This window comes from Stigmatopora nigra, chromosome 1, assembly GCF_051989575.1.
Source record: "Stigmatopora nigra isolate UIUO_SnigA chromosome 1, RoL_Snig_1.1, whole genome shotgun sequence".
NCBI lineage: Eukaryota > Metazoa > Chordata > Actinopteri > Syngnathiformes > Syngnathidae > Stigmatopora > Stigmatopora nigra.
The window spans coordinates 8,113,248-8,127,675 of record NC_135508.1 but is presented as its reverse complement, the minus strand read 5'-3'; the positions used below and the strand labels follow the sequence as shown (position 1 = coordinate 8,127,675).

General features: G+C 37.6%; 1 protein-coding gene across 1 annotated transcript; it reads left to right on the top strand.

Annotated features, from left to right (window-relative positions):
* The first annotated feature begins 1,920 nt into the window (after window positions 1–1,920).
* Window positions 1,921–13,588, top strand: cdk15 (cyclin-dependent kinase 15). Its single transcript, XM_077720145.1, has 14 exons — window positions 1,921–1,999; window positions 7,013–7,250; window positions 8,243–8,374; window positions 8,471–8,565; window positions 9,472–9,551; window positions 10,336–10,430; window positions 10,511–10,573; window positions 10,692–10,815; window positions 10,883–11,003; window positions 11,631–11,724; window positions 11,812–11,875; window positions 12,832–12,880; window positions 12,963–13,105; window positions 13,188–13,588. Exons 2-14 carry the CDS (start codon window positions 7,029–7,031, stop codon window positions 13,298–13,300), a joined length of 1,395 nt encoding a protein of 464 aa, XP_077576271.1. The 5' UTR covers window positions 1,921–1,999; window positions 7,013–7,028; the 3' UTR covers window positions 13,301–13,588.
* Window positions 13,589–14,428: the final 840 nt, after the last annotated feature.

Here is a 14,428-nt window from a genome sequence, read left to right as displayed (position 1 = left end):
GCAAAAGAGTCTAATGAAAAAAAAGATTAAAGGGCGCTGGGGGTAGTGTCAATGCCATAATACCAGCGTATCGCTCCTATTCCTGCACTTTCTCACCAGCAGTTTCCATAGTTTTCCTCACAGGTTAGTGGTGAGCCATATGTGGCTCTCGAGCCATAGGTTCCCTACCCCTGACCTAGAATGTTGAGCATGAATTTTCACATTTCCCAATTTTGACATACTCCCAAACAACATCTGTTCTCAAGCTATTTATTATCCAAAACATCTTTACTCCTTTTATTTCACTTAACACAAAATGTGGAAAAAATGACATAATTGTAATGGTCATGGAAAAAAGCCTAAAAAAATAGGGCTCCTTTATTATTAAAATTGTCAGTTTACCAAGAACATGAATGCTCTAGGAACAAACAAAAAAAAAACATCCAATGTGTTTTCTGAAATGACTTAAAAACCAGCCAAAACTTTTGATAATTGATAACAAGCCAATGAGAAAATGCCTTCGTCTTTGCTGTTTTTTTAAAGATATTTTCTGTACATTTATCAACAACATGCACATTATTTATCCCCCTCATCCAGAGGTTCCGCTTAATTATTTTTTGAAGGGCCTTTGAAAAACACCTAAATCTTTTGGGGCACATTTTTTTTCTCCATCATCTCAGTAGAGATTAGAGGTCATTTCTGCCTAGCGGGAAGAAAAAAAAATCTGGCAATTTTCACAAAACCTTTAGAAACCATTTAAAGCCTCAACCCATTTTTCCCCTAGCGATGACATTATCATGTTTCTGGGAATTTCACACGACTGCTTGTTGTTGTTGTTTTTTAAAAGTTGATCTATGAACAGAAGAAGGCGACAAAACAAGCCCTGAGTGGAAAATTGTGGAGGAGAGCAAGGAGGTGTTTAAATTAGAAAGAGCCAGAAAAACATGGAGGAGGGAAGTAAGACGGTTTCAAGGTTCCCTTTTTCATTTTCGCACACACGCACACTTTTAGACATGCATGGTCACACGTACCACCAAGACAAGGTCACACACACTCACACACACTCTTACACACACACACACACACACGCATAACCACATTTTCATGCTTCATTGGTAAAGCTTTTAACGCTGGTTTCTCTTTCCTTCTCAGGCGGTTGCTTTCTGGCCGCCTCCTGCTCTCAGCTGACCCGTTGGCTCTTTCATGAGGAAAATTAGGAAATCAATTAAAACCTTCCCCTACTTCCTACATCACACGTCCTGACGGCAGCGAGACGTGAGGCGGAAGAGACGTGACATCAACGGGGCTTTCCCTTCATCAAGCGCAACGGCTAATTCTGTTCCTTTGGCTCCCCTGTTTTACGCTCGACAGTTAAAGCAACCAGACGGCATCATTGTTTTTCAGAGTTTCGTGCTTGGAGGCCTGAGATAAACAAAGTCACATTTATATAGAGATTTTGAACATTCATCTTGTGTTCAAATGTAAGAAAATTCTCATGTTTTCCCAAAATAGCCGATAAAAACGCGTGTTGAACATCAAAACGAGATTTATATGTTCACTTACGAACCTCTCTGCATACGAAATGTTGAGGTTAAAGAAATTCATGTTACGAAACGCAAAATGTCTTCCCTTCAAGCAATGAATTCCTGATTAATGTGCCTTTAACCCCCGTTCTTCACATAGTTCTACATCATTAATATGCTTAATTGAACTTTATTCTTTGTTTTTTAACACAGGTCCCAAGAAAGTCAAAGAAAAATGATGAAATGTCGTCAAAGGCAATTGTCGGAACGTAGTTTTAAGTTATGAGTTCTACATGCGTGTGTACATACGTTTACTGAGCTGCCAAACGTTTGCATCCTTCTCATTTACCTATACACGAATATTTTTACCAGTCTGATTTATTTGAGTGGCATTTCTTATGTTTTTTTTTCTTTATTTTTTTTATAGTTTTTACACAAGTCTGACTGGAATGCGTCAGGATCCCCTTGACGGACCTAGAGGAAGTTTCTTGGAAGAGGTAAATCTCAATGGTTATAATCATTTTAACTTCATTTTCAATTCGATTGCTCATATATTTGAAAATTGTGGAATGTAGCGACACAGTTTAAAGCGGTTCAGAATGAATGAATTTAAACAACTAATATCTACAACAACAACAACAACAAAATCCTAACTAGTACGCTTGAACCATACTCCAAACTTGATATGGTACATTTCTGAGTCTACATTGCAATAATAACGTGCTGATGTATAAAGCAATTGACACTCAACGCACCCCTAAACTTGCAACAGAATGCATTGTACACCTTCGGTCACAAATTTCAGAATGAACTTCCAGCAGGAAAGCAAGTTGGACGCTTATTAGCCTCAGTTTTTCGCCTTGTTTGACTCGTGTGGATGACTCAAGCATGCACAATCTGTTTAGTTGGACCACTGCCTCATCTGTACTCTGCTAGCCGTGATTGTTTACCTCTGTTTTCCTGGCAGCTGTTCATAGTGGCTTGCCTGCTTTGTGTAGAAACACTGATCGCATATTAGTCGACGTCTACACCTCTTGGCTTTTTAAAAATCATTCCTTTAAGTCAGAGAAAACCTCTAATAATCAGTTTTAATGCGACCATTGGGGTATTTTGTCTATCTCAGAGTACAAGCCAATTGCATGTGTTTGCCTTACGAATGCTATGTTCAACCATGCGTTTTACATCTGGCAAACACAAGAACTTGGTGCTGGGCGTATGTGTTTGGCAGGGGTGGGCAAAATGGTCCTTGAGGGCTGCTGTGGGTGCAGGTTTTTGTTGCAACCGATCCAGCAAAGACACTTCAACCAATGAAAGATAACAAGAAGCAAATGACTGTAATTGTAGGACACCAGATTGGTGAAAAGTCCTCTTTATGGTTTAAATGAAAACTGATAGGTTCACCAATAAGTATTCCCAAATTCAACTTTCAATAATGGAGGCATCTGAGGTTATATCCTTTTATTCTTGCAAGAAGAGAATCGATCCACACGCGCCTCCCGTCAGAGGATTCTGAAGATCCCGGTGTCCCTTTTGCTAATTTACTCATAAGATTTAAACAACATGCATCACAGAAGTCAAAACATCATTTAGAGCAGACATGTCCAAAGTCCGGCCCGCGGGTCAATTAAGGCCCGTGGACAAACTTTTACCGGCCCGTGGCCTCTATCATGAAATCAATAATACACGGCCCGCCAGCACTGTTGACCACAGTATAAAATACATGAGTTCATTATTTTTTTGTGATGGTCAAAATCACAGTTTGAATATGCAGTGATCATTGTTTTGTTTTCAGCACTGTTCCTACAGTGAGCATATAATAGTGAATAATATGTGATGTTTCACATGAACTTAGATATCCTTGATAGTTTTCTTAATTTTTTGTGGTTTGTGATTTCGGTAAAAACCTAAATGTAAAAAAAAATGTAAAAGTAAAAGTATGCCATTTGTAATTTAAAAAAATCCCAAAAGGTTAATTTCTATTTAATGTTAATGGTTCAAAGAATGTCAGGCTAAATAGTCGGCCCGCACACATTTTCACCTTACCAAATCTGGCCCTCTTTGCAAAAAGTTTGGACACCCCTGATTTAGAGTCTCATAACAATTTGTCTCAGTTCTCAAAACTATTGTTGGTCTGTCGAATCTTCCCGAGAGAAAATTGTTGCGGACCATCTTGAGAAGCCACGTTTCCCAAAACAAATCCACAGTTCCCAAGAGCTTGTTGTTAACCGTCTTCAGAGTTTGATGCTTCCCAAAACAATTTACCCTTCTCTTCCTGTGAATCATAGTCTCGAGAAGTCCAGGTGTGAGGGAGAAGTGACCTCCAAAGGTGTTTTGGTTAACTTTGGAGCGAGCATTTCTTTTGAAAGACATGTATTAAAATGCCTGGTATTAATGTCACATTTATAATAATGATGAACCTAACATTCCTAATAAGCAAAGCGTTCATATATGTAATGTTTAATATCCAAAATAAGGCAAAGCGTCATTGCAAGCACACACACACATATATATATATATATATATATATATATATATATATATATATATATATATATATATATATATATATATATATATATATATATATATATATATATATATATATATATATATATATATATATATATATATATATATATATATATATATATATATATATATATATATATATATATATATATATATATATATATATATATATATATATATATATATATATATATATATATATATATATATATATATATATATATATATATATATATATATATATATATATATATATATATATATATATATATATATATATATATATATATATATATATATATATATATATATATATATATATATATATATATATATATATATATATATATATATATATATATATATATATATATATATATATATATATATATATATATATATATATATATATATATATATATATATAAATATATAAATATAATGTATCCATTGGGTTTTTTTTTACTTTCGAAAGTGTAGTTTGCCCCGAAGATGGTGTAGTATATTGAATTTATCTGACCAAATGGGTTCCTTAAAGACCTCAAAGAGGCGGGCTACTTTTATTAAAGTATTATGCAATGCCAAGGTGAAAAAGTGGCAATTTTCTCACTTACTAAGTTAAATACGCCATTCTTTGTTCTCTCATCTGGCTGAAACGGAGTGCGATGACCCACCGCTGGGTAATGTCAGTTGCCTTTCAATGTAAATTCAAATTGAAATGAATTGAATGCTTTTATTGTCATTATACAAGCCACAAAGGTTGACATGCACTTGAAGTCCGGAAGCACAAGCTGACTTCATGCAGAGAACCACCTGAGGCGAACTGGGAACAAGAGAACAATGGAATAAGCCTTAAGAATGACAGCAACAACCTCAAATTATGGTACATTTTCTACAAATGTCGCCTTTCACTCAAAAAATAAGATTTTTTTTTCACAAAAAATGTCGACCTCAATACTATAACCCGCCATATATCCATAATTGTACTAGTTTTTCCCTTCAATGTGGCCTGATAGAAGTTTGTCGTTTCCCATTTAGCCGAGCAGTTTGTCCAATTTTGACTTTGTGGAAAATTTCAGTGTCTGCACGTCTCTAATTGCCTGTGTGTTTTTTTTGTGCAAACGCCACGTTGTTAAAATTGGCTGGAGGAGAAATGAGAGAGACAGAAGGCTCCCTCCCTTGGCCTGTCCCTCCCTCCCTACCTCCCTCCCTCCCTCCCTCAACGCCAAGCAACCTCCCCCACCCGTCTACTCGCTCCGTCGCTCGCCCGCTGCCTTTGTCTGCCATCCTCCTGTCCTTCTTCGCCCCCCACCATCAGCGCCTCATCCTCCCATCGTCCAATTACGTCCCCGCCGCTGCCTCGTTTCTCATCTCGTTGCCAAGGGCTGTCACAGTGGACCGTCGAGGACGCCAAACTATTTCCGCCCTAGCGCCGCTCTAAGCAAGCCAATGACCGTGAATTCTTTTCTAGGACCATTGACGATGATGGACGTCTAATCCTCTTGCCCTTTTTGTCCTTTTGCTTTCAATTTACATTTTTTTTATCCCTGTTAGAAACCTGGCACATTTGAAATGGGAGAATCGACAACAAACGAACAAATTTGAATAGATTCGACATCCCGTGGTGTCACCGGCAGCCAATCAGTTAATAAATATCGATAAAAAATGCAGCAAAGTTCAAATGATTTTTGCCAGGCCTCTGATCAAAAACAAATGAGACGATTATACCTGTTAGTGGCACTCTAACACGCTCATTTAATGCTAAACCTTCCCAATTAAAATTGATTTCCTGAGTTAAACTATGGTCAATTCATCATTATTAGACTGTTTTGGTGTTTCATTATGAAGAAATTATAGTCTTTATTTTTGTTTCATTGCTAATTCAATGTTATAGTAAAAACAAAATTTTCACAACTATAAGGCGCACTGCCTTTTTAGGCGCACTGCATTATAAGGCGCACCCTCAATGAATGACACATTTAAATTGTATTTCCATATACAAAGCACACTGGATTATAAGACGCCCTGTCTATTTTGGAGAACATTTTAATTAAGTGCGCCTTATAGTCGTGAAAAATACGATAATCACTCTAGTGGAGGAACAATTTTGAACAGAGTCCGAGTGCAGTGACATTCAACTTTTTACCTAATTGGCGCCAGTGACTTTTAAAACTTGAGACCCTCTCCGCCCTCCTAATGGATAACACCCACCATGAAAACTGTGTGAGGTATTTTAAACACTGTAAAATAGAAATATTGCTTAGCACATTATCTAATGTTTTTGTTTTTGTTTTTTTAAGCCACACCCCTCCGAACCAGGGACTGGGTATGGCCCCACCTTTTTCACCCCTAAGGTTCATACTATCAACAGTTTTGCGTTATCGGCCGATTAAATTCAATTCAGACGCCCAAACAAACCGATACAGCTGGTTTGCTGTAGTCATACTGCCCCCTGCTGTCCGTATTTAAACCTCAACCCTTTAGCTCCCAAAACTCAATTCCCATAATATTGTGTAAGCCCCCATATATAACTAAAATTAGCATTTTAATTCATAGACAAGCTCCAAGTTATGCTTGTTTCCAAATGTAGGTGGTACAAATATTACTTATTACTTATTGATTATTTGTTTATTATTGTTTATTTATTATTTATTTGTCCACTTCATAGTGAAGCTTTCAATCTAATTTCTATACTTGTATAATGACAATAAATCCAAAAAAAAATATTTTAGCTGCAGATAGATGGATTAGAATCAATAATAGTGCAATACAATTTCTCCAGTATTTTTTTTTACCCATTAATCCCCATAGTTGGACAAGAAATGTGTATTTCAGGGTGTAACTCAGGGTAGTTCTAGAATGTGCCCTACCGGACAACAGCAATATCCCGCATGTTGAATGACACTCTTGTTCTCCAGCCTCAGGGGGGAGGAAAGGGAGAGTGTACAAGTAGTCATGAGACCATGTTTGCTCTCTTCCAGACAGCACGGTGGTCATATGAGCAGCAGAGACAAGCAAGCAGCAGCAGGAGCGATGGACAAATTGTCCCGCTGGATGAGGAGGTGCTACTGTGGCCAGGTAGAGGAGGACGATGGGTGGAGAAGAACAGAGGAGGCCCAGGAAGAAGAGGAGGAGGAGGAGGATCAGGTGGAGGTACTACCAATGGAGGGAAGGGCCATCATGAAGTGCAAGAGTTCTTCTTCGCTGCCGGTTACTGAGGTATCTGATCAAAATGTACTAAATGTCACATTTGGGGAGAAAATAATAGTTCTAGTTTTTAAAAAAATATGTCATGTGTATTTTTTTACATGTACGTAATGACTAATTTAATGTTTCTTGTAATATTTAAGTATGACAAGTTTTCCATGAAACTACTACTTCTAATTCCAAGTGAATTTTTTTTAAAGCCCCCTTCATTTCCACGAAAAGTTCTTTATTTTTTTAATATGCTTTTGTAGGGTTGACCTTATTGCGGCCTGTTGCCCACTGCAGCAAATTATGAAAATATCATTGAATATGGCCGCCAAAGAAAATCTTAAATTCGGTCTACATGTTGTTCCATTATTTTATCTTCAACACTAGATGGAGGTAGTCACAGTTCTTCTCCATTATCCAGAATTTCAGTATTTATATTCATTTTCTTTACGGCTTTTCCAGGGGTCGAGAACCTTTTTGACGAAGAGTGCCATAAACAATTCATATTTTCAAACATTATTCCTTGAGAGCCATACTCAGAATTTAAAAGTAAAAATACATGAAAATGTGAGCATTTATTATTCATTTCATCACTTTGAAAGTAAAAAAAAAAGTCTGAATTCTTTTGAGAACATTATTTCACTGTTGCCAATCAATGAGTATCAATGAGAGAATGCATTCAGAAGAGTCTAATGAAGAAAAAATAGGATTTAAAAAGGCAAAGAGCCAATGTACACCCATCAAAAGAGCCACATGTGGCTCCCGAGCCATAGGTTCCCTACCCCTGGCTTATCCCCACAAAGGCCGCAGGGAGTGCTGGAGCTTATCCCAGACAACTATGGCTAGCAGGCAGTCGACTCCCTGAATTGGTTGGGATTTTCTAGATGTTTTTGTTTAGTTTGTTCTTGTTGTTGTTTTGAAGCCAAGGTGATATAATGTCTCAACCTTTACATTGTATCTTTGAATGGGTAGTTGGACCTAATTTGTTTTTCATCTTTGCGTGGGGACTGGCCCAGGTGGATCCAGATGCTTCAGGGCCTCAGCCTCACTGGTTCCACACGCTGCAGATGCGACGTCTGCGGGTGCAGCGAAACCGCAGTAACAGCGACCCATGGAGCCAGAACAACTGCCAAGACCCCTTCATATGGGTCAGCTGAAATCCATCGTCAATTGCACATCTCAGGTGACGTTTAGAGGCACCACTGAAAAATAGGCCCGTCCTACGATTATGTTTGTGTGATCAGAAACCAGGTCTACAATTTGGAACGGCCAACTCCTATGTGAGCCTGGAGAAGCTTGGTGAAGGCTCATATGCGTCTGTTTATAAAGGCATCAGCAGGTCAGAGGTCAAATTTTAAGGTGATTTATGAAGTACGCTTCACTTAAACCTCATTTAACTCGTCTGCCAATATCTATCCATCGGATCCATTTTGCGCTATGAGTGTGTTGAGTTATTAATGCAGTCAGTGGACAGATTCAAAACTTATATATATATGTGTGTATGTCATGTTATAGTAAGGATGCACCAGTACCGGAACTGCCGTATTTTCACGATTATAAGGCGCACTTAAAAGTCTTAAATTTTGTCCAAAATAGACAGAGCGCCTTATAATTCACTGCGCCTTATATATGGAAAAAACAGAAAACCAAAAACGAAAAACCACCACTGTCGGATATTAAAAAAAAACACAAACGCCTGAACTGAAACAATACTGTTAAATATGCAGATGCCATCTTAGTTTAAAAGCTTTTAAGTTTAAAGTCTTAAATTTTCTCCAAAATAGACAGTGCACCTTTTAATAGTGTGTCTTATAATACAGTGTACCTTATAATACAGTGCGCCTTATATGTGGAAAAAATGTCATTCATTGAGGATGCGCCTTATAATGCGGTGCGCCTTATAGTCGTGAAAATACAGTAATTAATCATGAGACAGTTTAAGCTCTGGGCACTGCTTGTTTTTAGTGCATCTCTCTCTATATTTATTACCTCATTCCGTCATCTGTTAGGGCTGTAATATGTTTAGTTTTACCAAACAAATATATATTTTTATATTACTTATTCATGTTTGTTTGTTTTTTACTGGGAAAATGCACTTTTGGAGTAGAAATATCAATTTTGTTACACTGTTTGACTTTGACTTTTGAATGTTACAATGGAAAGTCAGGAATGTCATATGTCATAAAAAGAAATACCGAAATGAAGTCAAGATTTGGATTCTCATTATTTTATGCTTTGTGTGGAGGATCAACGGTCAGCTGGTGGCGCTGAAGGTGATCCAGACAAAGACAGAGGAAGGCATTCCATTCACTGCCATCAGAGAAGGTAAAAATCCACATTCTCACAAACCCACACATCTTCATACTCTCTCGCAAGCACGTTTACCAGATCAGCCTAAAATTTAGACAGAAATCTTTAGATATTCATGATACCTAATAGAATTGATTAGACTAGAATTCACATGCATAGACGAAACATAGACGACCATAATGATATTAAATGAATAACAGTTCACATACTGGCAGAATGTAGGGAGATTTTTTGGAAAGTGTTTTTGAATCACGACCATTAGCACCAGAGCTAAAATGATTTTCCATGAAAACAAATGTAGTAACGTATATCCACAGTCATTTACATAATTAAAATGAAAGATACTTGCCCAAAGCATTTCAGAATTGTGCAAAATTATGAATTTCTTCTGTTTTCTGTTAATGGAGAAATGTTTAAACACAAAAATGAGACATCTTTCAAGTGCAGTTTGATTATACACATGTGCATTCTAATAGACATATGATAATAAGTATAAATAGCATAAAAAAAAGAACAGATCTCCGATTTGTGAACATATTCATATTGAAAAGTTACCAAATGGCTTGCATTACATCTTACAGTTAAAGATAAGAGATTGTCTGTTGTAAAACCAAATATTTGTCGTCTACTGCAAAACTGAAATAAGTCACCACAATGTATTTTTAGAGATAATATGTAAATATATGCATCTAGTAGCACTTGCGACAGGTCTAGTGAATGTCAGTGCCAGTGTCAAATTTTGTGATCCATTGACAATGTGACAATGGAAGCCTTTTTTTCTGTGTGTGGGCGTGTGCAGCCTCACTCCTCAAAGGCCTGAAGCACGCCAACATCGTCCTCCTGCATGACATCATCCATGCCAAAGACTCGCTCACCTTCGTCTTTGAATTTGTGGTGAGATTTCCCGGGAGGCGTTGTATCAAAATCGCAGCGTGCACCATGTCACGCTCATTTGTTCACGCGTGTTATTGCAGCAAACTGACCTGGCCCAGTACATGGACCAGCATCCCGGGGGTCTGCACTCTCACAATGTCCAGGTATGACAGATTACATGTTTTTGTTATTTTTGTTTTTAAACTTGAGCTTTTTATCCCGGAAACTGGTGGGGTAAAGTATCCAAGATCAAATAAAGTGGACATTATTTCTTCCTGGCAGGTGTTTATGTTCCAGTTGCTTCGCGGTCTCACCTTCATCCATGAACGACGGATCCTCCATCGAGACCTAAAGCCTCAAAACCTACTCATCAGCTATTTAGGCGAACTCAAACTGGCCGATTTTGGTTGGTTCTTTGGTCGTCTCTTTCCTTTTCAATGTGTTTCCGAGCCACTTCTTGGTTCTATGAGCAGGTCTGGCCCGTTCCAAATCCGTGCCCTGTCAGAGTTTTTCCTCGGATGTGGTGACATTGTGGTACCGCCCTCCCGATGTCCTGCTGGGTTCTACAGATTATTCCACTGCTTTGGATATTTGGTGAGTCCTGGTCAGAAACACACACGAAATATACAACGTTTATAAGCGGCTTATAAAATTTATAAGCCATATGGTTTGGCCTAACGACATCTTTTCCTCTAAATCACATAAGATGTCAAAGTGGCGGCCTGGGGGCCAAATCTGGCCCGCCGCATCATTTTGTGTGGCCCAGGAAAGTAAATCATGAGTGCCGACTTTCTGTTTTAGGATCAAATTAAAAGTATGGATGTATATTAAATTTCCTGATTCTCCCCCTTTTAAATCAATAATTGTAATTTTGTAATCCATTTTTTTCTGTGTTTTTAGTTCGAAAATTATTTTGCAATCTCTAAAATATAAATTTAAAAAAGCTAAAATAAACATTGTTTGAGATCAATAAAAAAACTGAAAATTCAGGGCTTTTAATCCAGTTCTTTTAAGCCATTTATTTAAAAAAAACATCTAAATATCATATCTCTAATAGTCCGGCCCATGTAAAATCAAATTGACGTTAAAGCGGCCCACCAACCAACCCGAGTCTGACACACTTGCTCTAAATAGATGTTTAGTGGGAACCAGTGATTTGAGAACCTGAGTGAAGTTTATGGTTAAGATATCCATTTGTAACATACAAGCATTTTTGTCCAGGGGGGCCGGTTGCATCTTCGTAGAGATGCTGCAAGGTTCGCCAGCATTTCCAGGAGTCACCGATATATTTGACCAACTGGTGAAAATTTGGATGGTTTGTACCATGAAAAACATTCCTCTTTGAATAAAAATCATTTTCACACCCTCACAGATGCATGATAGTCACTCTGTCTCCCCCCAGGTGCTTGGAATCCCATCAGAAGATAACTGGCCTGGGGTGACCCGCCTGCCTAATTATCAAACGGGTCAGTCTCACCTTATTATATCAATTTTCTTCCCATAGATGTACTGCATATTTAAAGACATGGACTTGAGTGGGTTGCCCTATTGCGGCAATAAATTACCATGTCGCTCATATTGAATCTGGCAGGTTTGCACATTACCTAAAACAAGTACCCTCTACTAAACACATTGTCCTGGGACCTAGGGACTTGTTAAGAGTTAATCTGTGTAAGGAAGGCAATTACCATTATTTGATTCAATCAGATTATATTAGATTAGAACTTTATTTCATCCCGTATTTGGGAAATCCCCTTGGTTGCAGTAGCAAGACAGTAGCAAGCACAGACACAGAAGACATTGTAGACCTAGGTAAAAAAAAACTGGAGCCACACACGGTTCACATGATGGGGACCTGTGAGTGAGGTTAAATATGCAGAATACAATAAAATAAAATAAAAAAAGTTCTGGTTATTACCGTTAGTTCAGTGATATCACAGTTTTACAGTGCTTCAATTGAAAGTATTTTTTTATTATTTATGGTTCGTCAATTGTTGAATTTTGGACTTTGATGATCCTGACTTGGCTTGTCTGAGAAACTGAGGAAATTGCTTAAAGTTTGAATCCCTCAACACCCTCAGACAAAAAAATGGTTGGACACCAACTATTGATACTGTACTATAGTATTTTCCTTTCAGGATACAGTTCTGACACATGTAATGGAATTATTCTCCACTAGAAGGTGCCCTCAAATTGAAAGTGGTTGGAAAATGAGGGACCAGAACCTTTACGGGCCAGATTGTCCCAATCATTTGCTAATTGTTGTTTGAAAATACAACTTTTTATGTTGGCCCAAATTGAGAAAAATATTTTTATTTACAAAAGTGTGGATATATTCTCGAGAATACAATTTCCATTTCAGTCATAGGAAATCATCATGCAACACTAATTTAAAATATTTGTGTTAATGTTCTTGTTCCAGATTGGTCTCTTCCATCTAAACCAAAGCGGATTCATTCTGTATGGAAAAGGTGAGTTGTAAAAAAAATTATGAAATCCCACATTCGCATTCCAGTGTCATTTATCTAAGCAAAATTGATTGATCTGGATCAGGTTGAGTCGACTCCCAGACAAAACTGAAGACCTTGTTCAGAAAATGCTGACATTGGTGCCTGCGGACCGGATCTCAGCACCAGATGCCATGCAACACCCATATTTTAACACTCTGCCAACACCTGTCATGCACCTGAGAGACAGTAAGAACAGCCATCATCATGCACCCAGTCTTAGCAATCTTTTTTCCTTGAAATGGCTTGGAATTCCCTTGTTTTATCACAGCTGTGTCCATCTTCAAAGTCCCTGGCATCCAACTGGAGTCAGAGTTCCGCGACTCCTTTAATCCCAGCGGCCGAATCCGACCTTCATTTCTACCCGCTGCCAAGTTTTGGTGACATCATCATTCAGTTAAAGATGATGAGCAATCAGGTGGCCTTGAATATTTTCTATGCATGGGTCAATTTTGAGGTAAAACCGTAAATATTTTCATTTATTCATTCTAATAACCGCTGATCTTGTCAGGAATGTGTGTTGCTTGAACATATACAATCAGACTTTGGACGGACTGCACCCTAGACTGGTCGCCAGTTAGTCGTAGGGACAACCAAACAGACAGACAACCAAAGGAAAAGAACCACTACATCATTGGGCGGCCGATAATGATGAATTAATTCCAAATGTAATGATAGGCTATTTGACCTGCAATAAATGAATGAATGATTAAATACATTGTAAAGCTAAAATGTTCTTTATCTTGTGTTTAGTGTGTGTAATAACTTGCTTTCAAGTATTTTCTCAAAATGGGTCAAATTTGACCCCTACATGCTAAAGACAAAATGATTGGCAGTTTTTTTTTGAAAATTTTCTGAACTGAATGAAAATGCCGACAAGACTTTTAATTTGATTCATTTGGTCTCTTAGCGTCTGTTAGAATCTATTAGCAGCTGCTCAGTTCTGTCCCCAAGAGTTTTGAATAATTAATCTCATTTATGTGGAAGGGGAAAAAAGCTTGTTGAATGTTTCCAAGCCCACATAAAATGTCAGTCAGGAAAAAATAATAATAATCTAAACACTGTGAGACAAAGAAGGCCTACGGCAATAGAAGTATGGGACAGGCAGAGTTGATTGATGATGGTGAGGGATTGTACTGTTTCCAAAAAGAAGAGAAAACATTTGCTTGTTTATCCTGAATTAACGGTTGTTTACTAGTTTGGCCAGCATTGGGTTACCTAAGAAATTTATTTGGGCTAGTAGCATGCGCTTAAAAAGATTTTTTGGAGAAGTTTTGAATATTTTGAAAAAAACCTAACACAAAAAAGGTAAGTTCTATAAAAATGTTCAAATTTGACTATCCCCAAAAGTGCACTCTTTCCACACATATCAGCTGTAAGGAATAGTTAGTTGATCATTACATTATTTTACCAATTTTGGTTAAATTTCAGCTTCACGTGTGCTTCCAGTGAAGTAGAAAGTAACAGGAAGTCTGTTGGTGATGTGCTCTTGGGATTTTATTGAACAGAAGA